The sequence below is a fragment of the Amblyomma mixtum genome, chromosome 4 (assembly GCF_055824585.1).
Source record: "Amblyomma mixtum isolate Tamu chromosome 4, ASM5582458v1, whole genome shotgun sequence".
In the NCBI taxonomy this organism is placed as follows: domain Eukaryota; kingdom Metazoa; phylum Arthropoda; class Arachnida; order Ixodida; family Ixodidae; genus Amblyomma; species Amblyomma mixtum.
The window spans coordinates 73,311,994-73,337,535 of NC_143015.1; the positions used below are offsets into that span (position 1 = coordinate 73,311,994).

The window sequence follows — 25,542 nt, forward strand, 5'->3', positions numbered from 1 at the left end:
CTACATTGGTTTTTTGCGCTTGTGGCTCTGCACATGTCTCTTGAGGTGTGCACTTCGTGCAAAGGCCAGAGGGCACAGCTCGCACTGGTATGGCTTCTCCCCCGAGTGGGAGCGCAGGTGGTTTACCAGGGTGTTCCGTAATTTAAAGGCACTGCCACAGAGGTCGCAACTGTAAGGACGCTCACCCGTGTGAGTGCGCACGTGCTTGATCAGGCCATGCTTTTCTCCAAAGGCACTGTCACAGTAGTCGCAACTGTAAGGACGCTCACCCGTGTGAGTGCGGACGTGTGCTGCCAAGTAACAGCGTCGAGCAAATGCCTTGGGGCACAACTCACACTGGTATGGCTTCTCCCCCGTGTGGGAGCGGAGGTGGATTACCAGGGTGCCCTTGTCTTTATAGGCCCTACCACAGTGCTCGCAACTGTAAGGACGCTCACCCGTGTGAGAACGGATGTGGGTGACCAGGGTGGCCCTTCTAGCAAAAGCTATGCCACACTGGTAGCAACAGTATGGACTATCACCTGTGTGAGTGCGCATGTGTTTGGTGAGGCTCCCCTTTTCTGTAAAGGCACTGGCACACAAGTTGCAACTGTAAGGACGCTCACCCGTGTGAGTGCGCATATGGTTGACCAGACGGCTCTTCACAGAGAAACCACGGCCACAGTTGTTGCAACTGTAAGGATGCCTACGCCAACCAGTGTGAGTGCGCATATGGTAGTTCAGGTTGAACTTTTTAGCAAAAGCACTGCCGCAGTGGTCGCAAATGTACGGACAATCGCCCGCGTGATTGCGCTGCATGTGTGTGACTAGGACCTGCTTTCGCATAAATGCACTGGCACAGTAGTCGCAACGGTATGGGCGTTCGCCCGTGTGAGAACGGATGTGACACACCAGCAGGCTTCTCTTCGCAAAGACTTTGCCACAGTGGCTACACTCATGCAGCTCTTTAGCCTTGGGTTCATCCTTGCTGTTACCCCCACTGGTAGCAGCAGCTGTCGTGCCGCGGCTCACAGGGCACATTTCTCCAGGTGAATTTTGTCCAGAAGCGTCTTGTCTGCTGTCTTCGGAGGTCAAGCCTGCGTGTGAACACCAGAGTAATTTCAATACGATGCAAGACTGGCCTGCCTGGTGCTCCGCTGATGACATAGAGAATGTGAATGGCAATGCTGAGCTAGACTGCGTAAAGTCAAATTTAGAAAGTGGGCTTTCTGCAAACCTTTTCCGCTCTGAATTCAAGATAAAGATGACAAAATTTCAGGTTGCAAAAAGATCATCGTTAAGAACAAAATCAGAAGACACCTTTTTAAAAAACCAGATAGCACTGAATTATAACCTGCAATACAGGAGACTGGAGCCATTAACTACGCTGTGTTTACAATAAAGATTTCATGTCCATTTACACATCAGAATGAAACTCAGAGAACATAATATCTATTCACAAATTCCATGATGAAAGAAATGTCTTTACAATTTACAAAGTTAGTGCTTTCCCAACACAGTTCAAGCTAAAACCTAGATCAGCACTTTTGATGTCTCAAAAGGTCCATTTTACGAAACTGAAAATAATCATGCAGACCTGAAAAGTTATTTTCCTTGCTTTGTTTTTCATGCGCGCAAAGTGACTAAGCACTTCTTGCTGTGCTATTGCCAATTTTCATTAGCAAATCAGCAGTGCACACAAAACAATGCAAAATCAGTGCCTACCTGACAAGGTGATCAACTGAAGTGCCAGGCAGTCTAACAGCTCCAGCTCTTGGGCCAAGCATGCCTCAGTCAATTAAAATAAAATAATCATGATATGGTTTTAAGTATTCAGCCAAGGTTTTGTAGTGCATTAGGGGCAGATGCCTTTGCCTTGCACATATGGCACTCACTGATAGCTCCTGGAGCCCAATTCACTGACGCTAACAAGCAGGACAAGTAAGCAAATGAATTCGCTTCACTGGCACAATTGTCTTCAACTCAGTGAGGCTTCATGCCTATGTCATTACTGTAACCTTTGGTGCCTGCTGTCCACTCTTCGCAAGCAAACTTTTGGCAATTACCTTCACCGCTGGAACTGTTATTCGCAGACTTGTTCCCAGTCTTGTCAGCTCCATGCTCTATGATGAGTTCGCCCAAAAGGCAAGCACTGGCCACTGATGCGTCAAAAGACACGAAGGAGATGCCGATTTCTTCGAGAACAGCACTGTTGGTGTACTTCACCTGGAATGTTCTGGAAGCAAGGGGGGCAGCTCTCAGTTATAGAACCCCACCTTAGGGTTCCGGGTAGTGCACTGAAATCGCAATATTCTTCGTCGAGAAAAAATAAGGAGTGGTCTATGCCCTCCAATCTGGACGCCCAATTCTTATATTCAAAGCTATTTTGATAACAATAGGGTTGGGCTTCCCCACAAAGCTAGACTACTTTTTGCATGAACAGTGTGCAAAAATTAAAAAAAAAACTGATAGGTGACAGGCAGCTGACTCTAAATATGCTAATTATGGTGCTTAACATCTCAAAGCTACAGCTGGTCACATGAGATGCCGTAGTGCAGTGCTGGACGAAGGAGTTCAAGATCAATGACTTCCAGCAATATTGCCTGCTTTCAAGCAGAAGAAAGTGACTATGTCCAGCAGGTCGCCTACGAAAATGCTTCCATTCACTCATTTCAGAACAAAGGATTTTACCTCCCCTATCCAATAAGCCCTGTCTGAGCCACCCACAGCCACCCTGTCCCATAAAATACCCTAACCTAACGTCCCCACCTGACTGCCACCAACTGGCTTGGCTTCATATTCCTGCACTCCACTGCATTAACCCAGACCGCCAGTTATATGCGCTCGGCTTGTGATGTGCTCCTCCCCAAGACCACTTCCTGCTTCTGACTTAAGCTAGGGAGCGAGTGACTTCACCTTGTTCTGTAATCCACACGCTTGTTTGTCTCAAGCTTACTCATCTTTCCTATTGTAGACTGAGAGCACAATGTCTTCACTAGAGCCAACAGTGGTTTCTGAAAGACAGTCATCCTGGTTCACTACACACCTCCAGTATTAGCAACAGAAGCCGGCTAACTTTGACAAGTAAAGCAAAAAAATTACTAATGCAAAAAAGTTCAGAAAGGATTAAGCATGCCAGACAGTGGTCTCGAATCCTTTTTTTTTTGTTTCTTGGAGAAAAACAGAGTAGCTAAGGAATAAAAAATTCCTTCTTCCCTAAACGTAAAAACGGGAAGTAGACATGGGACAGACCGATTGAAAAGACTAAAAATGACTTCAAGAGATGTGGTCATCATGGAATTTTTTCAGCATGCTGAGCTGTCAGGCTAGGTGTGGTGTAGAAATCTATAATTAGACCCGATTCTAAAAAGCAGTGGTGAAAGCAGTCAGAAGGAGGCAGGTAAGAGAACCAGATGCAAGGGCAGAAGTACAGCCATTCAGGATCTCGCTTGAGGACAGATATTCTGCTTTAACCGAGGAAGACAGGAATGGCGCTGGGATGCAGAACGAAAACCTCACTGAGATATTCATGCAGAGTGGAATTGAAGTAGGAAGTAGGGAAGCTAGGCAGGACACACACAAGAAAATCATCCCAGGAGGCAAAAAAATCCTCATACCAACACATCAAAGCATGAAAGCCTTGCTCCCTGAAGATAAGATACAACTAGTGGAACTGTCAAGTTCAACTGGCAATATTAAGGTATGAGACATAACGAAGTACACTGTGGATAACATAGAGTAAGTTAAAAGCACGAAGGAAGCGTGGGAGCAGCAAAGAGGAAACTAGGCAGGGGCAGAACCCTAATGCACACACAATAAGAGGCAAGGAGGACAATGTCATAAACAATACGGAGGTTATAATTAAAAGTAGCGAAAGAACAAATCTGTACATTAGCCAAAATATTCTTGCCCCTAATGGTGCATTACTGGAGAGATTTCGAAATAGAACTACTAGTAGTAATAAGCGATTAATGAACACTTCCAAATTAAAACACCCGAAATATTGCAGGAAACTAACCACACAGGCTGCTTACAAGACATTTAGGATGATTGTCGACAAAAGCAAAGCAACGTTGTTTCGATCAACTAAGGGGACAGGCTGGTTTCCCGAAATGCATTTGACAACTGATAATGCTGTCTAAAGGACGTATAATATGAAAAACAGATAACCTGAGGTCTAATAAACCAACAGAATGCATTTCAAGGGAAGGAAAACAGTCAGCTCTAGCTAATGAGGTGTGGAAAGACGAAACTGAGAGCAGTACAAAATGCCATCGAAAAAAGAAAAAAAAAACTGACGGGTAAAGTTGAGAGACCGGGGAAAAGAGTTGGTGAATTAGCGAACAAACTGGAGCAAATAATATAGTACTAATCAAAATAAAGGGTAAAATGTGCGCCTAAAGGATGTATAATGTGAAAAACAGATATCCAGAGGTGTATTAAGTCCACAGAATAGATTTCAAGGGAAGGAAAACAGCCAGCTCTGGCCACTGAAGAGTGGAAAGACGAAACTGGAATCACACTGGGGAAGGCGGATGCTGCTAATGAGGATAAAACTGGAGAACATTACAAAGGGCCTTTATTCAGCAGAGGATGCAATTCAAATGATGATGAAGATGACTACACACCTTGTCTGCCAACAGGACTTGACAGCACCTAGAGAGCTTTGAGAAGAAATGTCTTGCGTTGCCTCACACCACTCGCCTTCAGGCATGAAGATTGTGGCACCCAGCAGCAGCTTCTTTTTCTCTCCCAGTGCCGTCTGAACGATCAAGACGAGTGCCACGTCAAGTGTCTCGGAGCTGCCCGGGTACACCTGGAAGGTGTAGCTGACACTCAGGGAGCCCAATGGGATGTCGCAGGCAAACAACCTGTCAAAGAACGCGTCACACAGATTGTGACACCTACCTTGAGAGAAAGTCTAGCAACGTACATGACACTGGAGGTTCAAGGAACGTAAGCCACATACAAAGTGTCACAAGTTACAAAAAGGCCAGGGATACCAAAAAAAACACCAACTAACCGGAATAGTCTCACAGAATTACTGTGTGGCTATGAATATAAGGAGAAACATGTAAGTTTTGAAAGGCACATTCAAACTTGAGCTTTCACTACCAAGAGGGAGTGAAATCCTCTGCATCAAAACACCTACTGGAAAGCGCAAATGGCCCAGAAATGATTTCTGCTGGTGGAAAAACTGGTTGCTTTCCGCTAGCCAAAAACAATGCAAAAAGCAGGCTGTGGCCGCCACCTTGTCTGTCAACGCCTCGTATGACTCCGGGATAATACCGATGGAGCAGAAGGATCAAATGTGAGCGCAGAATAGTTATGAGAGCTGCAAATTTCACTTGCTCTAGATGCAAAATGACCAAGCGTGAATGTATTAGAAAAAAGCCTTCGTAATTGCAGAGTGCTAGGAAAATGCAAAGGACCATAAACTGCTCACAAGAGTAGGAGAATAAGCACGATACTACAGATACAACAAACAAAATCTAATTACATGTTATGAGGAACATTATGAGTACACCTAGGTAGTAAAATATGTTGCATAAAAGTTTTACAAGGCTTACAACTTTATAGATATTAAAAGAATAATTCAGAGGTCAAAAAGCCATAAGAGTTAAGGGCTCTAAAGATGTAAAGGTAGAAACATCAGTTGTCCTATAGGCATCTGAACGATTCGGGACACCTTCCATCGGATACTACTATTCTCAAAATGAACACTTGAGTGGAACCCCGATTGTGCGCACCCTGTTTATGCAATGACCCATATTTTACGATAAATTGACGCGGGCCCAGTGAATCCCCCATAGGAATAATGCATTAAAAGCTGATTATGCGATAGAAAATTATGCACCACCCTCTCTCTTCATACGACAATCGGCGGGAACCGTCCGGAATGAGAGGCGCTGGTGGAGCATGAATTTGATTGGTAGACGTTGCTTCATGATCTGCAGATGTTACTTCATGATTGGCACATGTTATTTCAATAAGCATGATTCACACTGTTGTTCGCCGACGGTTCTGTCGATGGCTAAAACTCGGTGCATGCGATCCATGGCCGTCAGTGCGTCCTTTTCTGATCAAAGCATTGCAGAAATAAATTGCACATTCATACCAGCATCAAGTTAGTAAGCAGGCAGTAACAAGGTTAATGTTTCTATGATCAGCGGCGGCTAGTTCAAAAGTGCTTTCCAATGCGGCTTCATTGCAGAGCATGTTATGCCTAGCGACACTATACTCCATTTCATACATAGCAGGCAATGCTGCCAAAGCTAGCACGCCTGTTTGTGCAGGCTAGGTCCGCATGCAAAAAGTAGTTCGCCATACAAACAAAGTGAACACAAACATATTTCATAGCGACAAATCTTAAGTGCCATGACTGGCACCTCCTGGACTTCGTTTTACCTCTTGCTACATTTTCGTCCTGCAACTCATCGAGATTTCAAGAAGCAAAAAGTACACGTGGCGGTATGATACATGGTTGGTAGGGTGAATCGCTTCTATTTAATCTGCGTCCAAAAGTAGTTCACTCTCCGTGAAAATTATGGCCAGAGAGCCCGAACACTGAGCGCTTCACAGCTTCGACTGTGATTTTCAATGCTACCACATCTTTTTATACCACTCTTTGTATTCATCCAAACAATAACCGGAGTTTCGAGAAGAACAAATGATACGTGGCGGAGCAATATGGTTTCACGGACGCACTACTTCAGCAACCTCCGCAGCGTTGCTTGCTGTGTATGAAACGGAGTATAAGCAAGTGTCGTGCTGTCCCCTCGCAGGCCACACATTGTTGCTGGAAGTGCGCTGCCAGTGTGGGTGCATTGCTCCTTCTTAATTTCGCCTTTGAGCAGCTTCAGTCGCACTGCTTGACTAAGTGGAGTAAATTAACTTTGACAGCCAGAGTACACACATGTGTCAGTTATGCAGGCTTTCCAATTACTGTCGTACCCCATTTATGCAACCCCCGTTAAATGCCCAACGGTGCAGATGTGAAGGTTGCACATTCAAAAGCCACGTTCAGTGCAGAAATGCGGAATTTCTTCTGAGTCTCGTCATCGAGTGACTGTTTCTAATCTGTTTCATAGGTCATGAACTGAAGGATAATTCTCTGAAGCATACACCCTTCAAAGCTGAACATTCACTGATGTCTAATGATCAGTTAGGAAAGGCAAGAAAATATGGCAGTGCTTACATTATTAAGCAGCTGTGAGGCACTACGCCCGCATATCTGGAGGTGGCTAAAATAAGCTCAAATGTAAAAATTCTCGCGCAATTTTTGACACCTCACTTCTAGTTGGTCTACTGATCCCGATTTATGCAAAAAAAGATTTTCCTTTCAACACATTTATCTGGCGCCTGAAGGGGACGATAATAAGCTTGGCGAATAACAATACACTTTTATTTGTGCACATCAAATTGTATATAGATTGGTCAGGTCGCTTCCAGCAAGATCAGGAACTTTCTGGAGGTGGCGTAGGTTGGCGATTGCGATGCTATTTCACTATGCTTAACCTGACCTCATGACACCAAGGACAATCGTACTTTTCTCATGGTACTGAGATCGCAAAAGCAGTACTTGGCTGCATTTCTGGTAGCTGCAGGAAGCTTCAGCACCGTGTCAAGTGCTGCTACATCATCTGAATGCGGTAGGAAGAGCCAGCAGTTATGCCGCCGGAGATGGGCCTCTCTAGATGCGCTGCACAGTTGGATCGTGGATGCTTGGGCCAGAATTATCAAAGGCCTGCAAATTCCCGTTGAAAGCACAAATATACCAAGGAAAAGAATCTAACAAACTCCCATTAAGGAACACGGGGTCATGGCTAAGGTCCTTGTCTCTTGGCGGAGTGTTGATCCTTTCTGCAATGACACCCCTGACGAGGTCTTCAGGGCAATAAGACCTGCTTCCTCTGGGTTCCCAGAGGACTGCTGCCTCACCTGAAGTAAGGGGCTGCCCTGGGCCTGGCCACGTCCGGGGTGAAGCGCAGGCGGAGGCAGCCCCCTCCGTTGTACGCCCACTCCGTGCACACCTCGGCCACTCCGCAGCCGTCGCACAGCAAGGAGCGTCCCTGGTCGCGAGGCTGCAGCTGCTGCTGGGACAGGTCGGACCAGGACACGGAACTCACCTCCTGCACTGACGCGGTCGGGTGGAGCAGCGTCTCCTTAGCTTGTAACTTGTGCGCTTAACTAGAAAACCTGCGTCCTCCCTTATGCTGTTTCTTGTGACGTCTAACATTCAGAAAGAAGATTTAATGCAGTGTACCTTGCTTAGGTAGTGTATTTTGGTTCAGTATATCCAAGGTTAACATACAAAAGTTTGTTATATCTGAGGTGGCATACTCAGGTTCGGTACAGCTGAAGTTAACAAACTAAAGTTTATGCCCAAGGTGGCATACTAAGATCCGTTATATCGAAGGTAGCATACCAAGTTTGTACAGGTGGTACACTGTTTGTTCATAGCTCGTGGCACTGCCAATGGCAGCATAGCGGCAGCCTGCCTTTTTGAAAACGTTTGAAGTGATGACGAGAAAACAGCGTTAAACTATGCAAAAAGCCACAAGCTTCAAGACAAAGAAATTAGACCAAGACTGGAGTTTCTTCTTCAAGAAAAAAGAAATAACAAAATGATAATGTATTGCCCTAAGCCTTATATATAAAGTGAATTAGTATATCAAATTCAGGCGTCATAGGTCAATAACCTGGATAGTCGCGAAATTTTAACAGAATACAGTGCAACTTCCAGCTCTGGCCCAACCTTCAGAATAATCCTGCGAAAACCTCCAAGTTGCGCCTGTGCTGCTGTCATCATAAGAGAAAATCATAAAATAATAAGCCACTATTTAAATGTTTGTCTCTGGCAGTAGACTGTCCCTCTAATGCAGTAAAAAGGTGCAAAAAAAATGGCTGACCTGGCCTGCCTTAAAGAGTTTTTCTCCAAATCCCTGACAGAAACTGGTTCGGAGCGGCAGTGTCCGAATACACCACTCGGGACAGCAGCATTGCAGACAGTCCCAGAACCTGCAAAGGTTGCAACACAGAGCACAAATAAAAATGAACCGTCACGAGAAAAAAATACCTAACAAGTCTTGCAGAAGCCTCACAGTTATTCTGCTGCCTCATGCAGTCTCACGTCCCTAAAAACATGTGGCACTAGCAATGTTTTTCACGGAAACTTAGCTTCGCTGGTTTGAAGTTATTTGTTAAACAAAACAAGCAAGCAGATGCTACAACCAAATGTAGCATAAAACGTAATAATGTCTTGAGCTACTGTTTATCATAACTGTAGCGTAATTAAGTATACAGAGGCAATAAACAAAACTGAAGACAGCATGCAACTTCTGCACGAGATACGCAAGCAAACTATCCAGCAACTCGGCTAGCAGTACGGTTTAGTCTACACTTCAAAAGTGATTCCACAACTGGCACTTAGCTATGACTCACACTCTGCAGTGCACGTTCCACACTAAGCACAGGAAACAGAGACCTTCAGCACAACTTACCGGCGCTGAATGGCTGCAGACTCCACCTTGTCCTCGTTCTTGTACACCCAGCCAGCAGCAAAAATGGCTGACGACAAACCATGCTTGCGAGCAACTTCAACTTCCTGAAACAAAATTTGAGTCATCAAAGCTGCCATAGTCATCCCTTGCTGAGAGCAAATCCCCAGAACACTGAATGAAAATGTGAGGTTTGTGAAAGGGATTGCCTTATTTCTACTTAGTATTATAGAGGCCATGCACTTTTCTGAATTGGCAGAAATAGCAAAGATCAGTTCCGAAGGAAAAATAGGAGCAGCACTATTGTGCCGTACTTTCCTCGGAGTCTACAAGTGCTGGCTGTGTAGTTTGTTTTTGCACCCCAATTTTTTTTTCAGCAATTCACTTCCCCCACTGCAAATATAAGAGCATGCACAGTGCTCTTCTAACTCTAGTCTACTGGTGTCTCTGTTAAGTGTCTCTGTTACTGGTGTCTCTACTGGTGTCTACTGGTGTCTCTGTTAACCCCTTGACCGCAGTTCTTATCCCGAGTCAGTCAAATGAGACGACTGGCTGAGCTGCACTCACCTTGACTGCCTCACTGCCACCAAAGTGCTTCGACTTGTGTGCAAAAACATCGATGCCGACATAGACATCGCTCTTGCGATTGCCAGCATGGCCCGCAGACTTCTGCAACATCCCTTTGGTCCAGCCGTATCTGAGGAAGATGCCGTCGCAGAGGTCGAAGAAGCACGCATTCTTCTCGTTGAGCTCGCTCTGCCAGTCCAGCCTGCCGTCCAGCAGCACACTGTCGTGCCAGATGACCAATGAGCCGGGCACAGAGCGGTGAGTTTCCGTGGTTACGGCCCTGAGGAACCCCAAGAGGAAGGGGCCACAGGTCTCGTCCTGGAAACAGGCGCCACGATGGAATTCATCTCAATTTGCTTTGGGCTGATCAAGCACATGACTGCTAAATGGCCTTGAAACTTAGTTTGCAGTAACACTAGTTATGATGGGCACAGTTGAGTTTCCCCTTAACGTGGCGATATGAGGAAACATTTGATGATGATGGTTCGGACTCGCGAACAATCACATTACTCGACGGCGGGACAAGAAGGTTAGCTACTTATTAACACATGAATAAACAAGAAGAAACAAGCAAGGAGAAAAGTATTTACAACATGACTGAACCGTTGATTACATGAAATCAGCCCCCGCGTTTCCGTCGTGCGTCCGCGGTTCCATGACTTCGGTAACCCTTTGACCGGGGATAGGCGTACATGTCAAAGTCTCGCTCTGTACACTCTGTGCTGGAGACTGGATGACGCCGAAGAAAGTTCAGCGAACTTCACAGGCACTTAAGGGCCTTATGTGCTAAAGGCATTTGACCTTAACACCTTAACATTGAAGGCATTTAACCTGAAGGCCTTCGCCCAGGTGAAGACCTGCCAAAGGTGTACCTACCACACAGCAGGCAAGTAGGCTGTTAGCCATCAAGCAGGTTTCAGAGAGACACGTACGCAGGTACATAGGCATGGCCAAAATCGGACAATGCATCTAGTAGTGTTATCGCACTGAAAACCCGACACTGAAAGGGTTAAAGCAGCTCAGCAGCAGCAAGGCTCTTGGCGAAGAGCACATGGGACCACTGGAGAGATTGGAAAGCGTCATGCTCAAGAAAACATGCATGTGTGTGTGCACGCACGCACATGAATACACGTACATGAATACACGCACATAATCTATAGCAGTTTGCCAAGTCACAATGCCGGTGTGAAGCATGTATCACACCTGGTATAATCGGCTGGTGCCTCAAAAATGCACCCAAGCTTCCAGAGGGCCCTCTATTTCTGTTGTGCTGATAAGTAGTCATCAACACACCAAAAACTGCACTCCAGTGGAGAAGACAGTGCGAGAACAATCATCCTTGAAAGCCAAGAGCTCTAGGACATCCCATGGACAAAAGCAACTATGTACATAATTGTCAATGTCAAAAACATCCTTTGAGGCTAATACAACAGAGAATAAAAGATACACCCAGTAACATTAACAATCCTACTCAACGAAATGATAAATACTACGCATCTGAATCCTTAACTACCTTCTGCATTACCAGGAAGCAAGGGACAGTTACAAATGGCACTAACCATCCCACACTTGATGTTGATAAGCCATCCATCAAACTTGCATGAAGCAGCGATGTGAGCCAGCTGAGACGCGACTATGGACACAAGGTTGCCTTTTCTGACCTTGCTGAGGATCTTGGCGCCTGGACCTGGCTCCACAGTAAAGGCCCCTGAAAGGCAAGAACCAGTCAGTTAATGCAGGAGTCTACACATTGAGAATGTCCGTCAAATTTGACATTAGCTACGCTTCCGAATTCAGACATTCTTGGTTTTTCACTAATGCATTTCCTACCTTTGTAAAACAAGAGTGTCAGTGCTTATGATTTATGGAGCACACGGTATAGACCTTTGCATCGGGCGAGGGATTTGTCAGAAGGCCTCCTCTCTAGACTGTCTGAAACCGGTTCCGTCGCTGCTTCCACTGTGCTAGTGCGAGGTGCTCACGGCAGGCCAGTGAAGAATATTGCCGCGAATGTTTGTAGTGTTTGTTTGTTCACTCTTCAAAGCTACCGGCACGCCGCTTTATAGCTCTGTTTGTGATACAAGACCGCCCTAGATTTATCTCGATTGATAGCATCCAGGCGGAGCCGACTCTACGGTGTTCCAGAGTGTTCTAGCAACTTTTCAAGCTTTACCTCGAAAGTTCGCTATCAGCTTTATGAGAGCGGCGGGCATTCTGTTCGACGACCGCCCAGCACGCTTGTTGCTACGCCGATGCAGAGTGATTCAGTTCTTTCTTCAGTGATTCAGTTCTTTGCGGGAACAAGTCAGCCCAAATAAAGAGTTTCATTTCGAAGACATTCTTGCTGTTTTCCTGTTCACCAGACTGCAGTCACCACTACGTGACATCTGGTGGAGGCGCTGACCTGCTATCCAGCTATGCCTCTCCCAAAGGAACCTGGTGCACAGCCAACGCCCGTCGTGCTTCGCCAGCCCCGTGAGCCTCCGTCTTTCTGTGGAGAACCACATGAGGATGAGACTGGCTGGACATGTACGACCGCGTGGCAGCGCTGAACGCCTGGGACAACAGCACCAAGCTAGGAAATGTTTATTTTGCATTGGATGGCACTGCGAGAACGTGGTTTGAAAACCACGAATCTTCCCTCACGACTTGGGCGACCTTCAAGAAGCAGTTAGTGGGCACGTTCACTAACGTCATACAGAAGGAAAGAGCGGAAGTACTGCTGCAGTCACAAATTCAGCTCCCAAACGAGACCGTGACTGCGTATGTGGAAGAAATGAAACACCTTTTCAGGCGTTCCAACCCTGACATGACTGAGGAAAACAAGCTCAACTTTCTGATGCGTGGTGTAAAGGAGCAACTGTTCGCCAGTTTGATCCAAGAGCCTCCAAAAACCGTCGCCGAGTTTTTAGTTGAAGCTTCCGCCACTGAAAAGACCCTTGATGCCAAGACCCATCACTACAATCGACCACTTCCAAGTGCTGACGGCAAGTCCCCCAGAAGATACCCTTGCAAGCGGGGATAAGCTGCGAGATTTGATATGTGAAATTGTTCGTGAAGAGCTTTGTCGGCTGCTGCCATACCCAATGCAGCACACTCAGGTGGTGTTGCTCACAGACATCATCCGTGAAGTACAGCATGCACTTGGCTTCCCGTCACAGATGACACCAACGGAAGTTGAAGCCATGAACTATGCCGCCGCACTACGCAGTCCTGCGCTCCGACGAGACCGCCCAAGCCCTCTTCAACAGGCTCCAGCTCTACAAGAACGACGACCCCTAGCTCCCGCCCACCCACCTTACGAGTGAAGCAACTGAACTAGGCAACGGAACTAGGAAATGCGACCAGTGCAGGACAACTGACAACCGTCCAATCTGTTTCCATTGTGGCCATGCCGGGTACGGGAAATCGACAACTACCTGCGCACAGGAGAGTACGTGTCGTCAAGCTGTCTTTCCCGCTCCCCGTCACCGTCCACCGCACGTCTTGTATCACTGGGCCGCACCTACGCCGCGGCTGTCCGAGGAAGGTCCCCTAGCCCCCACAGGGGAAACTAAACAAAGCAACCTGTGGAGGTCAGGTTGCTTGCCGAGGAAACGATGATCCTCCAGTGACCATGCCGTATGAAGACGTCGCACCCACTACACCGACACTGCATACAATAACAACTTCGACCCCGAAGCGAACCGCCTTCAAAATGACGCCATCATCAAAAAAAGCTTCGACCACACGCCACGCCCACAATTCACATACCCGACGAAGCCGTGACCCGATGCCGAAGACGATGTTCAACTCCAGAGCCAGGACATCCAACTTAGAAGTGGTTATCGGAAAGTCACTGCCCTAGTCGACACGGGAGCTGACTATTCGGTGATGAATGGACCATTCGCTGCGCAGCTGAGGAAAGTAACGACCGCTTGGGACGGCCCAGAAATTCGTACCGCAGGGGGCCACCTCATTATGCCATCAGGACGATGCACAGCGCGAGTGACTCTCATGGGACATACCTATCCTGCGACCTTCGTAGTGCTACGGCAATGTTCCCGCGAAGTGATCTTGGGCATGGATTTCCTTAATGAGCATCAGGCGATCATCGACCTGCGATCTAAGATGATCGCACTTTCCACGGACGAGGCCATCCCATCGATGACGACTACGGAACATCATGTTGCACTTAGTGTCCTGGAGGAACGAACAAGTTTGGTTTGGTTTGGTTTATGGGGTTTAACGTCCCAAAGCGACTAAGGCTATGAGAGACGCCGTAGTGAAGGGCTCCAGAAATTTCGACCACCTGGGGTTCTTTAACGTGCACTGACATCGCACAGTACACGGGCCTCTAGAATTTCTCCTCCAAAGAAATTCTAGCCGCCACGGCCAGGATCGAACCCGCGTCTTTTGGGTCAGCAGCCGAGCACCATAACCGCTGAGCCACCGCGGCGGCGAACGAACAAGTGAGTGTCGCACCCTGCTCAAGCTTCATCGTCACTGTAGGCGCCACGGAAGCGAATAACACTGAAGCCATTATTGAGGGGAACATGCAGTTACTTCTCAACTGAGGAATCGGCATCGCACATTTCTGCAAAGGACAAGCAGAAGTACTGCTGATTAACTTCAGTGAAAAATACCGGCACGTTAACAGAGGAACGATGATTGCTTTCCTCGACAAAATATCCGACGTACAAGACTTCTTCGCCCTCTCTGACCCATCTGTAGAAGATTTACCTGACCAAGAGAACTCGCTCACTTTCGACATAAACCCAGCCCTGCCTCGGAACAGACAAGACCAGATTCGCAATCTCCTTCGAAGCTACAGCGAGTGCTTCTCGTCATCGCCGAAGGTCCAACAAACGTCGGTTGCCAAGCATCGCATTATAACTGATCAGCACGCCCGACCTCTCCGCCATAGCCCCTACCGAGTGTCGCCGCGAGAACGACAAGCCATCCGGGACCAAGCGGAAGAAATGCTTCGCGATGACGTCATCCAAGCTTCAAAGAGCCCCTGGGCCACACCGGTTGTTCTAGTGAGAAAGAAAGACGGCACACTTCGATTCTGCGTTGATTACCGCTGCTTAAACAACATCACAAAGAAGGACGTCTACCCCCTCCCCCGCATCGACGACACACTGGACCGGCTCTGCAACGCTAAGTATTTCTCATCGATAGACCTCAAGAGCGGCTACTGGCAAATTGAGGTCGATGAAAGAGATCGCGAGAAGACCGCATTCATCAATCCAGATGGTCTCTTTGACTTCAAGGTGATGCCATTTGGTCTCTGTTCCGCTACAGCGACATTTCAGTGAGTAATGGATACAGTGCTGGCAGGCCTGAAGTGGCAGATTTGTCTGGTATATTTAGATGACGTCGTTGTCTTTGCCTCGAACTTTGAGGAGCACCTAAAAAGGCTTCAAACAATACTAGATGCAATCAAAACAAAACGTCCAGCCTAACCTTGAAAGCAGAGAAGTGCCACTTTGCCTATGAAGAGCTGCTCTTTCTAGGCCACACCGTTAGCAAGGAGAAAGTACGCCCAGACCCGCAGAAAACAACTGCTATTGCAATATTTCCGCCACCGGCCGATAAGAAAGCTGTGCGCAGATTCCTCGGACTGTGCGCATATTACCGACGATTTGTCAAGAACTTTTCGCACATCGCCGAGCCACTGGCCCACCTGACAAAGGCAGACGTGCCATTTAAATGGGAAGCGCCGCAAGTGGAAGCCTTCAAGGAACTTCAGCGTCATTTGCAGTCCCCACCGATCCTCGCGCACTTTGATGAAAACGCCAAGACTGAAATTCATACCAACGCAAGCAGTGTGGGCCTAGGCACTGTCCTTATTCACAAAACTGACGGAGTAGAGAAAGTCATCGCATACGCTAGCCGTTCTCTGTCCAAAGCCAATGCTAATTATTCGACAACCGAGAAGGAGTGCCTTGCCATCATCTGGGCTGCGTCGAAATTCCGTCCCTACCTGTACGGACAACCATTCAAGGTGGTTAGCGATCACCACGCGCTGTGCTGGCTTGCCAGTTTGAAGGATTCCTCTGGCCGCCTCGCTCGATGGAGCTTGCGCCTCCAGGAGTTTGACGTCACAGTCGTTTACAAATCTGGACGCAAGCACTCTGACGCCGACTTCCTGTCATGAGCCCCTGTAAATGCACCGCCGCCGGACGACGATGAGGACACCTTCCTGGGACCCATCAGCTCCAGCTCTTTTGCACAACAGCAACGCTTGGACCCCGACCTAAAATGCCTCATCGAGTACTTGGAAGGCAAGGTTTCTTCACCCCCCGCCTCGTTCAAGAGACGATTGTCTTCTTTCTGTTTACAGAATGATGTCCTCGTGAAGAGCTTTGCAGCGAATAAAACAGCCTACCTCCTAGTTGTACCTGCAAGTCTGCGCGGAGAAGTTCTTCAGGTTTCACATGATGAGCCGACAGCTGGACATCTGGGGTTTTCTTGCACCCTCTGCCGAATTCAAGACAAGTATTACTGGCCACGAGTGTCTGCCGATGTCGCACATTATGTGAAAACCTGCCAAGATTGCCAGCGACGAAAGACCCCTCCAATCCGACCAGCAGGATTTCTGAATTGCATTGAACCCCCTCACAGTCCTTTTAGTAGATTGGCAAGGACTCGCAAGGCCCTTTCCCGAAGTCAACATCTGGAAATAAGTGGATCATTATAGCGACTGACTACCTCACCCGCTATGCCGAGGCAAAAGCCCTACCGAACGGAACAGCAGCAGAAGTCACCAAATTTCTCGTGGAGTGCATTCTTCTGCGACACGGTGCCCCTGATGTGCTCATCACAGACAGAGGAACAGCATTCATGGCGGAACTGACGCAAGCCATCCTGCGTTACAGCCAAACCAGCCATCGGAGGACAAATGCATACCATCCGCAGACCAATGGACTGACCGAGCGCCTGAACAAAACCATCGCCGATATGCTCGCCATGTATGTCGATGCCGAAAACAAGACCTGGAACGTTATCCTGCCTTACGTCGTCTTTGCATACAACACCGCAGTGCGAGAGATCACCCAGATGACACCTTTTAGCCTCGTCCATGGCAGGGAGGCCATGTTCCACGATAGACGCCATGCTGCCCAATGTTATCAAAGAAGATAACATCGACGTCGCCGCCTACCTTTCAACGCACAGAAGAAGCCCGAAGACTTGCCAGATTACAGATCAAAGACCAGCAGCGGACCGACGCCAGACGCTACAACCTATGAAGACGCAACGCGGAATACAAGCCAGGAGACCGAGTCTGGGTTTGGACGCCCATTCGCCGCCGCGGATTGAGTGAAAAACTTTTGCGCCGCTATTTTGGCCGATACAAGGTTCTTCGTCGGCTAGGTGAACTGGACTATAATGAAATGACTGCATCCCAGCGACACATCAGACATACAGAATCCTTGCAGTAAAACTCCAATTTCATGAAACTGGTGTTAAATTTTCTCTTTTTCTGTCTGCCACTGACCCGCTTAATTTAGGTTTCACATACCACTATGAAGACAGAATGGTCAAAGAGAAATGTATCTTTTATATGACCAGAAAAAAACTGATAAAGCTGACTCTGACTAGGCACGCAATATTTGAGACTCAAGATCATTATAGTTCGAGAAAAATCACAAAATTTTTCCCAGAACAGTCGGCCCAGCGAACCAAATCATCGGTACAAGAAATTAAGGCACGTCCAAGAAGCGCGGACTCAAGCGACTGTAGGAGAGCAGCGACATCCTCCCCATCTCATTTTGGGCCTCAAATACAATGTATTCCTGGGCACGGATTAAAGAGGAAATGGACATTCAATTTTCAGTAGTACATCACAGGTGCTTCATTATTCTTCTCTGGTCACACAACACAGGTCTACACCATAGTTTAACTTTGAGAAGTAGTTTTCAAATCAAATGACAAGGAGGAAATGAACCAAGGTTTCTGAGAGTGGCACCAACGTCGCCAAATGTTATAGCTGGTGGCTTTCCTTGGGGCACAGTAAAGATATATTGGACATTAATGATGCAGCGACAGCACAGAAGTACAGACAGGAGCAGAGCTCGAAACCCAGTTCCGCTGCAATTCTCTACCCTGAAGAAAAAAATCTGAGGGGACAGTTATGCTCCGCCTTAAGGGTATGACGCGATAGCGTTAATGGGTTAATGCCCGCATATGCGGCATTGGTCTTTCTCTGCTTTACATTCATAATAGATCCCTGGGAGTCCTCGTACCACTCCTGGCACAGTGGTGCAGCGGTTAAGGGATGCGCCACTGCCCTGCGATGGAAGGTGCTGCCCCCACTGGTGCTTCTGCAACACAGGTTGCTCTTCCCAAGCAATCCCTCGTGACCAATCATCAATACAACTGCCACCTGCCATGGTGCATGGTTTGCTCACAATCTGGTGGGCAGGCCATGATCACATCACAAGGTTATGTGATCTACGTGGCGCATTCACTTCCTAGGTTGCCTCTCTGGGGATTTTTCCCTCACGGATAATGCTGCTGACGCCGACAACACCACATTTTCTGCGGCATGAGCTCCTTGATGCTAGCAGCATAGAGGAATTCTACAGTATTAACAAGAAGGTGGCAATTACTGTAAAAGTACAAACTGTTGAAGGTTCTATAGACCCACATGCCTACATCTAGTCAAAATGACTAGATAGTAGAAAGCATTACTGAAATGCAGAATCGCCAATGAGTAAAGGAAAAGCACAGTACACTGTACTGCTCAGTGACTTCAATGCCAAGGTAGGCAAAACACAGGCAGTGGGTGAATATGACACAATTTCTAGGAACTCTAGGAGATATTTACTAGTAAAGTCTGTATAATAAAATAATTTTCCGATCATGAATAGCTTTCTGCACTAACAGGACAACTGGAAGTGCACATGAAAGAGCACGAATGACGAGACAAAAATGAAACAGACTTCATATTGTGCGCACACTGTGCATCATGCAGGGTGGGAGGTGTTCACCAGGGTGAGGTCCAGTGACCAGAGGATGGCAAGACCATGAATTAGCATAGACTTGTGGAGGGAACGGAAGAAACTAGTGAGGCAGGAGCACACCAACGAGTTACCAGTAAGAGGGATGTTAGAGGAATTCAGGATCTCGCTGCAGAACAGATATTCCGCTTTACCTGAGGGCTACAGCAGTAATGTTCAAGCAATAGAAGCAGGTGGTAGAATCTTTAGACAGGATACTCGCTAGCTCTCTCAGGAAACAGGAGATCTGATTAAGAAACGGCAATGCATGAAAGCCAACTATTTTCTCCGTCCGTCCCATCTATCTGACAGCTATAATTATGGAATGCACAATAGAAGTAGGCGGTAGAATGTTTAGACAGGATACTGGCTGGCTCTCTCAAGAGACGAAAGAGCTGAATGCCAAAGCATGAAAGCTATCCGAAGGAAAGATAAAGTTTAACAGCTAGGCTTCACAGCAATCCGCGATGCTTAAAGCACACTGAATCGTCTTGATTGCAGTTAGACAAGTAAAGTTTCATTTTCAATGTAGTTTATTTTTAACGTGAGAATGTTAGAACCCCCTGTCACAAGAAACTGTCCAGCGTTGACAACCATTTGAAGCCTCGCAGCCAGAGTGGCTGGAGGAAACGAGCGCTCTCGCAAACCTAGGTGAGCCACCTCGGTCACATGACCTTGTGGTGCCATCACAACCTTCCCACTGGATTGTGAGCAATCTGACCGCCGCGGCAGGTGGCAATTAAATTAATGATTCGTCCCGAGAGGTTGCTCGGAAAGAGCAAGGATCCCATGAGCCATACTAATGGCAGCAGCTGCCAGACAGAGCTTTTCCTATAAGGCGACATTTTTCTCATAAGGCGACCATCGAGCGCATTAGATATCCCGCATTTCCTGAAATAACAACTGGTGACCTCCTCGGAAATGCTGGCCCAAGCGTCCGCAATCTGAATGCACAGCGTGGTCAGAGAGGCTCATGTCCGGAAGCAGTAACTGCAGGCTCTCCCTACCTCATACAATGTAGCAGCGCTTGAGGCGGTGCCAATGCTTTCACGGTCCGGATGTCATGTGAGGCGCGGTCGTCCTTGCCACTGCGATGTCAGGTCAGCTTAACGAAGTGACGTCGAAATCGAAACTACCGATTTACGCCACCGGTTGATAACGCCTTTTCTCGCTGAAAGCATGATGATGATGGCGCTCGCGCTGCGAGTTTGTGCGTCCACTCCACTGCGCGAGCAGGCAGGAGCGCTTCTGAGCATGCACGAAACGCTCAGACGGGAACGCAGGAGTAGAACGGCCCCTCTGTGCCGCTCCCAGGGTGAGTCAAGCGAAGCACGGAGTGGCGTGACGAGCGGGCCTGGCAAAACCTGCTGGTCTCGCGGATTTTGACCGAAAATTGTTAGCATCCACATATAATACGAGGTGGAAATTTCACATGCCAAAATTTGAAAAAAAAAACTCATATTATAAGCGGGTTTTTACTGTACTTTGTTGGGAACTGCAGCCAGTGACACCGAGAGAGAAAACTCGGTTTCAAGCATTCGGACTGGTGCCCAATGAAAGCCTCTGTTGCCCCTCATGGGCATGCTCGATTGGGAGAGGCAGTAAGAAGTGCTGAAGCTGCTGTGTTATAGGGCAGGCTTGTTCAACCAAAGAGCAACATGAACACTTTAGGGCATCGTACATCAGCCGCCTTCTGCGCAGATACTCATCCATGCCATGCGTGTTCGACAGGTAGTCCCTGTAATGGAGGCAGGAATGCGGCATACTGCGTTTAACACACGAGATAAGAACATTTCCAGCACTGCCTCTTTTATGCAGTGTTAATGTTAGTAACAAGTGCTTTATTATGAGCACGCACACAAAATCATGACTGCCGTTCCAAGAAATCAGGATGGTACATGCTCCCATGATCAAGGATGTCACTGCCTGTATCATGCAGATAAGTTGAGTGTGACGCATGCCGGCGTTCAATGTAAACCAAGTGGGACATGTGCCGGTGTTCTAGGTAAGCCGAGTGAGACGTGTGCTTGCATTCTCTGTCTGCGGCGTGCATGCTCGGAAATTGTGTGCCCTATCCTCTTGCGGGTATAAAACGAGCAGGAATAAAGGCCACACTGACGTTCTTGTGCGGAACTAGTCCCGTGTGTTAATCTGCCGGCACAACCAAACGATACACTGCCCAGTTCACCACACTGCTAGTTCCGACACAACATCCCCCTGTACTTTGATGAGTGCTCTTACTAGGAGTTTAATCTCGTGGGGTTGAACGCACTTGATATGGTCTCTCCTTGGTTGACAGCTTTGATTGTCTCGTTGAAGTTGCTGTTGCAGGTTCCAGTTACCATCCTGGCAAGAGGCACCGGTATGGGTTTAACACCAATCCTTGTAGCCAGGTTTTTAACGTTTGGAACATTTTATTCCTGGCAAACAGTTCACTAATCTTGAATAGTTTGTAATAAGCCATAAGAGGCCATGATTATAACATGAGGAAAACGCTTACGGTGCTACCAATATTCAGTGTTTTGCTCAGAAGAAAGAATGCACCGAAACTGCAGCAACTGCATGCAAACATCTTGTCGAACCGTGGTATGAACTGAGCTACCCACCTAAGACCTTGACGCCATGCTTGTGACCAGCAGAAATCCACCCGGAAGGTAGGATCGTGACTAGGTGGTGTGAAGAGTAGACGAAGGTGTTTATCAAGTACCAGTGATGGAACCGGTAGCTGTCAGACTTCTCACAGCCATGGATGAACCTAGTAAGAAACAAGTGGTAGCCTTCAACATCTACTACCGTGAAAGAACAAAAAACACTAGGCTTCCAGCTGAAGCATGTTCACGCACATTCGTCGGAATTAAGCTACAATGACAAAATACGACAAAATTCGGCTAACACTGACAGTGATGTATAGACCGTTTACAGCGCGCAGTTCTTCCCTTTGAGACCAGATGGCGCCACGGGTGCGCTCGGAACACGGCGCCATTACTTGCCTCGTAAGTCGCCGGCGTGTATGCCTCGACGCAGCAGTGGAAATGTGGAAAGAGAAAATACATGCTCTGTTGTGGATTGCAAGAAGTGCGACAAACAGTTAAAGGGGCGGGATGCGATCGTTTGCGAGCTTCACGGAACCGATATGCACAAGGACGTACTGCCCCTGTTCGCGCCCGTTGGACATCCACCCTTTCCGAACGGGCGAACGCAACACACACGTTCGCCAGCGCTAGACAGCGAATATAGAAGGAAAGGTCTCGATCTTGGAAAATCTGCGAGGTTAAGTGCGCAACATAGCCGCATGAACAAGCTGAAGCTGTCCCGCCACCGAAACGTCACAAAAAAAAAAAAACGACTTACGCTCCTATACCGCTAGTGCATATTGTGCAGTGCACAGCCGTGCGAGCGGACAACGCTTACCGTCAGTTCGTGTATTACACACCGTCTTGGTGCTACTGTTGAACTTCGCTCCAAGTAGCGCGGTTTTTGTGGACCACAATCGGAATAAAGCATTTGTGTTACGGCTGCTGTGCTCTGCGGTTGTCACTTCCTCGCGGTCCATGCGAGACAGTCACTAGAAGCGACTCCGGCTGATTACTTACAACCAGCGAGGCCTCGAGCATTTTCATGTCCGCATATCGAGCATGTAGGGTACCACAATTTTATACTATGTGAGGCTGACATAATTGTGAAGTTCGTGTAGTGAACGCTCTGCCATGCGCGCGTTATAACAATTATATCGCGGAATCCTTATAAACGATTGCATGCAAACTTGCGAAGGCTGCTTGATGCATGGTACTGCTTACATGGTTGGGTAACATTTGTTTATTTGTTTATTTTTGTCGCCTTCCTTTATTTAGCAAACCAACAGGCTTCCTAAGCACCTTTAAAAGTTGTAAACAAATGAGTACGCTGTGCAATATGTGAGCGTTTTAGAGCAGACTCCGCATGCATGTACACAATACGACAACGACCTGCGCAGCCGCAGGGTCATTAAACCTTGCTGTTTTAGATAATAACAATTAAAAAATATTAAGCAAACCCTTCAGCGGCATTCAGGCGATCCACCCGTTGCCTCGAACAGGCGGAGAGCTCAGCGGCTCTTCGCGGCATGAAGCCCGATCACGTTTTCACGCCTAAAATGAACAAATTAGGGTTTTCACATGTTCTTCGAAGCTTCGGACCAACCACAGTGTCGTCTTCCCACCCCTTTACAACCGTATCAGCCGAAACACTGCCTGTCGGAACCGAAACATCAGATGCAGCAGCCTTCGCGACGAGGCGCGCGCCGAGCGGTCAGGAGGCGAGCAATGGCGGCGTGATCACGTGATCAAAGATGGCAGCCCCCATGATACGCCGCTGTAAAGCGTCAATACAGTCGCAGGAAGCACAAAATAGCATGTGCTAACTGGTTTCTTTCATAATTAGCGTGACTAACAGCCCCAGTTTCTCTTCGGGGTCCCGTCCCTGCGAAATTTAACTTATTGTTCTCACTCTAGAAAAATGAACCAAGTCCATATCCGAACAAAGTGCAGCTGGTCAACTTCACTTCGGATACTTATACAAACACAGAATCGCTGAACGAGCGAGTGCTACGCGTGCTTATGGATGGATACCGCCATTAACAAGCCAAATATTTTTATTCTTACGCAACCGTTTCGCTGCCCTCCTCGTGTTCAGCTTGCATGCGATAGTACGTACTACTTTTCGGCATCGAACAGAGCCACTCTTTTTTGAAGTGAAAAGCTTCACTAGGCTAGTCAACACCGGGTCTGGCGTGCGCCGTGTTCAATTTTAGCCACAGCGGCGCATGCGCCAGTTCGCCGCGTGACGTCACTGGAGAGGCGCAGGTGGTCGGCAGAGCCGCCGCCGAGCGCGGCTCCGCCGGTCGACCTTCGCGGTCGTTCGCGCGCTCTGCGCGTTTACCGATTTACCGAGTGTGCATCGGCGCGCGCTCGGCTTCCTCGTATGACGCTACTTGCAGCCGCGTCTTTACCACAGTTACTACGCATGCGGAAGGAGGGCTACATAACGCGCTTCCCTACACCGTTATCGTGGTGCTCCCAGTGCATGGTGCGCGAACTGCGACAGCCATGACGTCAAACAAAGCATAACTGCAGCTTTTCGCTTGTATATCCAGGCTTAACCAGAGCTAAGCCACTGCCAATTTTTTTTCCTTCAAGAGTTGTCAGTTTTGACCGGTTTAGATCGCGTGTGTAGTGCTGTTCTGCCGACCTGTCCTCCAGAGAGCCTCCCATCATGTCGAGGCAGAAAAGAATCTTCGGGTCATCCGGTTCGCCCCGCTTCACGTTTCTGAGCAGTTCGACGGCACACGGCTGCGGTTTCTTGAAGCCCAGAAATTCCTCCAGCGTCTTCAGCGCGGCGACCTCCGGATCAGTCATCGCGTCGATGGACGTCCGAGACCAACTTGAATGGACTAGAATGATCCACAGGCACCAAGACGGAGCACGTTCAGGACCAGCACAAATAGGCCGCTTCTGTGCCCTGTATCACTTGGAACACTTTTGTTTTAAAAAATAAAAACCCACGAAACAGCAGCTCAAAACCAGCGTTTGTTTCAAGCGTTCAGATCTTGTCAACACTCGAACCTTTCGAACTGCCAGTCCCTTTCTTGTCACAATTCACACATGGAGACGAAGGAATCTAGATGTCTTCATCACGGCTGCAGCACCGCCAACACTTTGAAAGTCGCCACGCCGTAAGCACATTATTTCTCTTTCAAAGTTTTCCCGGCTTCTTGTCATTGAGCAAGTGACGCTAGTGATCTGAAGACACATGGAGGAAGGAATGAACTAAGGAGAGGCCCTGATGTCACTTTTCGTGAAGCCGCCCCGCAACCGGAAGTTCGCTCGGCTCTCCTCACTATCTTCTTTCTCCACCGAGCTACGGGGCGGGGAACGCGCGCGGCTCGCAAGCGCTTCGTAAAATAAAGGTATAAAAAAAACCGCGCCGCTCGCCGCTACACTCCTACACCTCCCTCCCCGTAAACACGCACCTAGACACAGACCGGCGCACAGGTGCGGTGAACCTTTTCCGACGCCAGGCGAAGAAAGACGACATTGCGCGCCGCTTAGAGCTCAGCTCACCATCCTCCTCGCGCTACCGTACACCCGCCGTGTGGCCTTCGAAACGCAGCTCAGCATTGCCGAGAGCGGCTTCATGTTTCTGTGCTGTTTGGTGAGGTGCGAAAGTTCGCTGATCAAAACAATCAACGCTTCTTCGCGTGTCGAAGCGCGGTTCCGGAGTGCCACCTTTTCGCGAGATTCATTTCAATGCATCGATCGCTCCGCGTAACGACACCAAGTTTGACGAACAAAATACCAAATGAGCGGTTATTTACTGCATTTAAAAGCAATCTTAGATGCGTGCGTAGCGTCACGACGCCAGGCATGTAGACTTTAACACGCAAGGCCGAACACACCGTGCCGCAAGCCCGTCCACCGCCACCGAGAAACACTCGGGCCCCTAGCAACAACGACGCTAACGACGCCGTACGC

The 25,542-nt window shown here is 48.1% G+C and overlaps 1 protein-coding gene across 1 annotated transcript; it reads right to left on the minus strand.

Moving 5' to 3' along the window:
* On the minus strand, positions 1-24,787 carry LOC149347007 (cytosolic endo-beta-N-acetylglucosaminidase-like). Its single transcript, XM_089541461.1, has 10 exons — positions 24,260-24,787; positions 21,640-21,788; positions 11,606-11,754; positions 10,047-10,364; positions 9,483-9,586; positions 8,892-9,000; positions 7,921-8,111; positions 4,608-4,850; positions 2,046-2,215; positions 1-521 (listed from the first exon to the last, which is right to left on the minus strand). The coding sequence occupies exons 1-10, from the start codon at positions 24,424-24,426 to the stop codon at positions 1-3; spliced, it is 2,121 nt and encodes a 706-aa protein (XP_089397587.1). The 5' UTR covers positions 24,427-24,787.
* Between the last annotated feature and the right edge of the window lie 755 nt (positions 24,788-25,542).

Coding starts and splice junctions, on each gene's coding strand:
- LOC149347007 (XM_089541461.1), bottom strand. CDS start 24,426: ATGACTGATCCGGAGGTCGCCGCGCTGAAGACGCTGGAGGAATTTCTG. Junction 21,789..24,259: donor GGAGGCTCTCTGGAGGACAG/GTCGGCAGAACA, acceptor GTTTCTTACTAG/GTTCATCCATGGCTGTGAGA. Junction 2,216..4,607: donor AAGTCCTGTTGGCAGACAAG/GTGTGTAGTCAT, acceptor CCTTGCTTCCAG/AACATTCCAGGTGAAGTACA.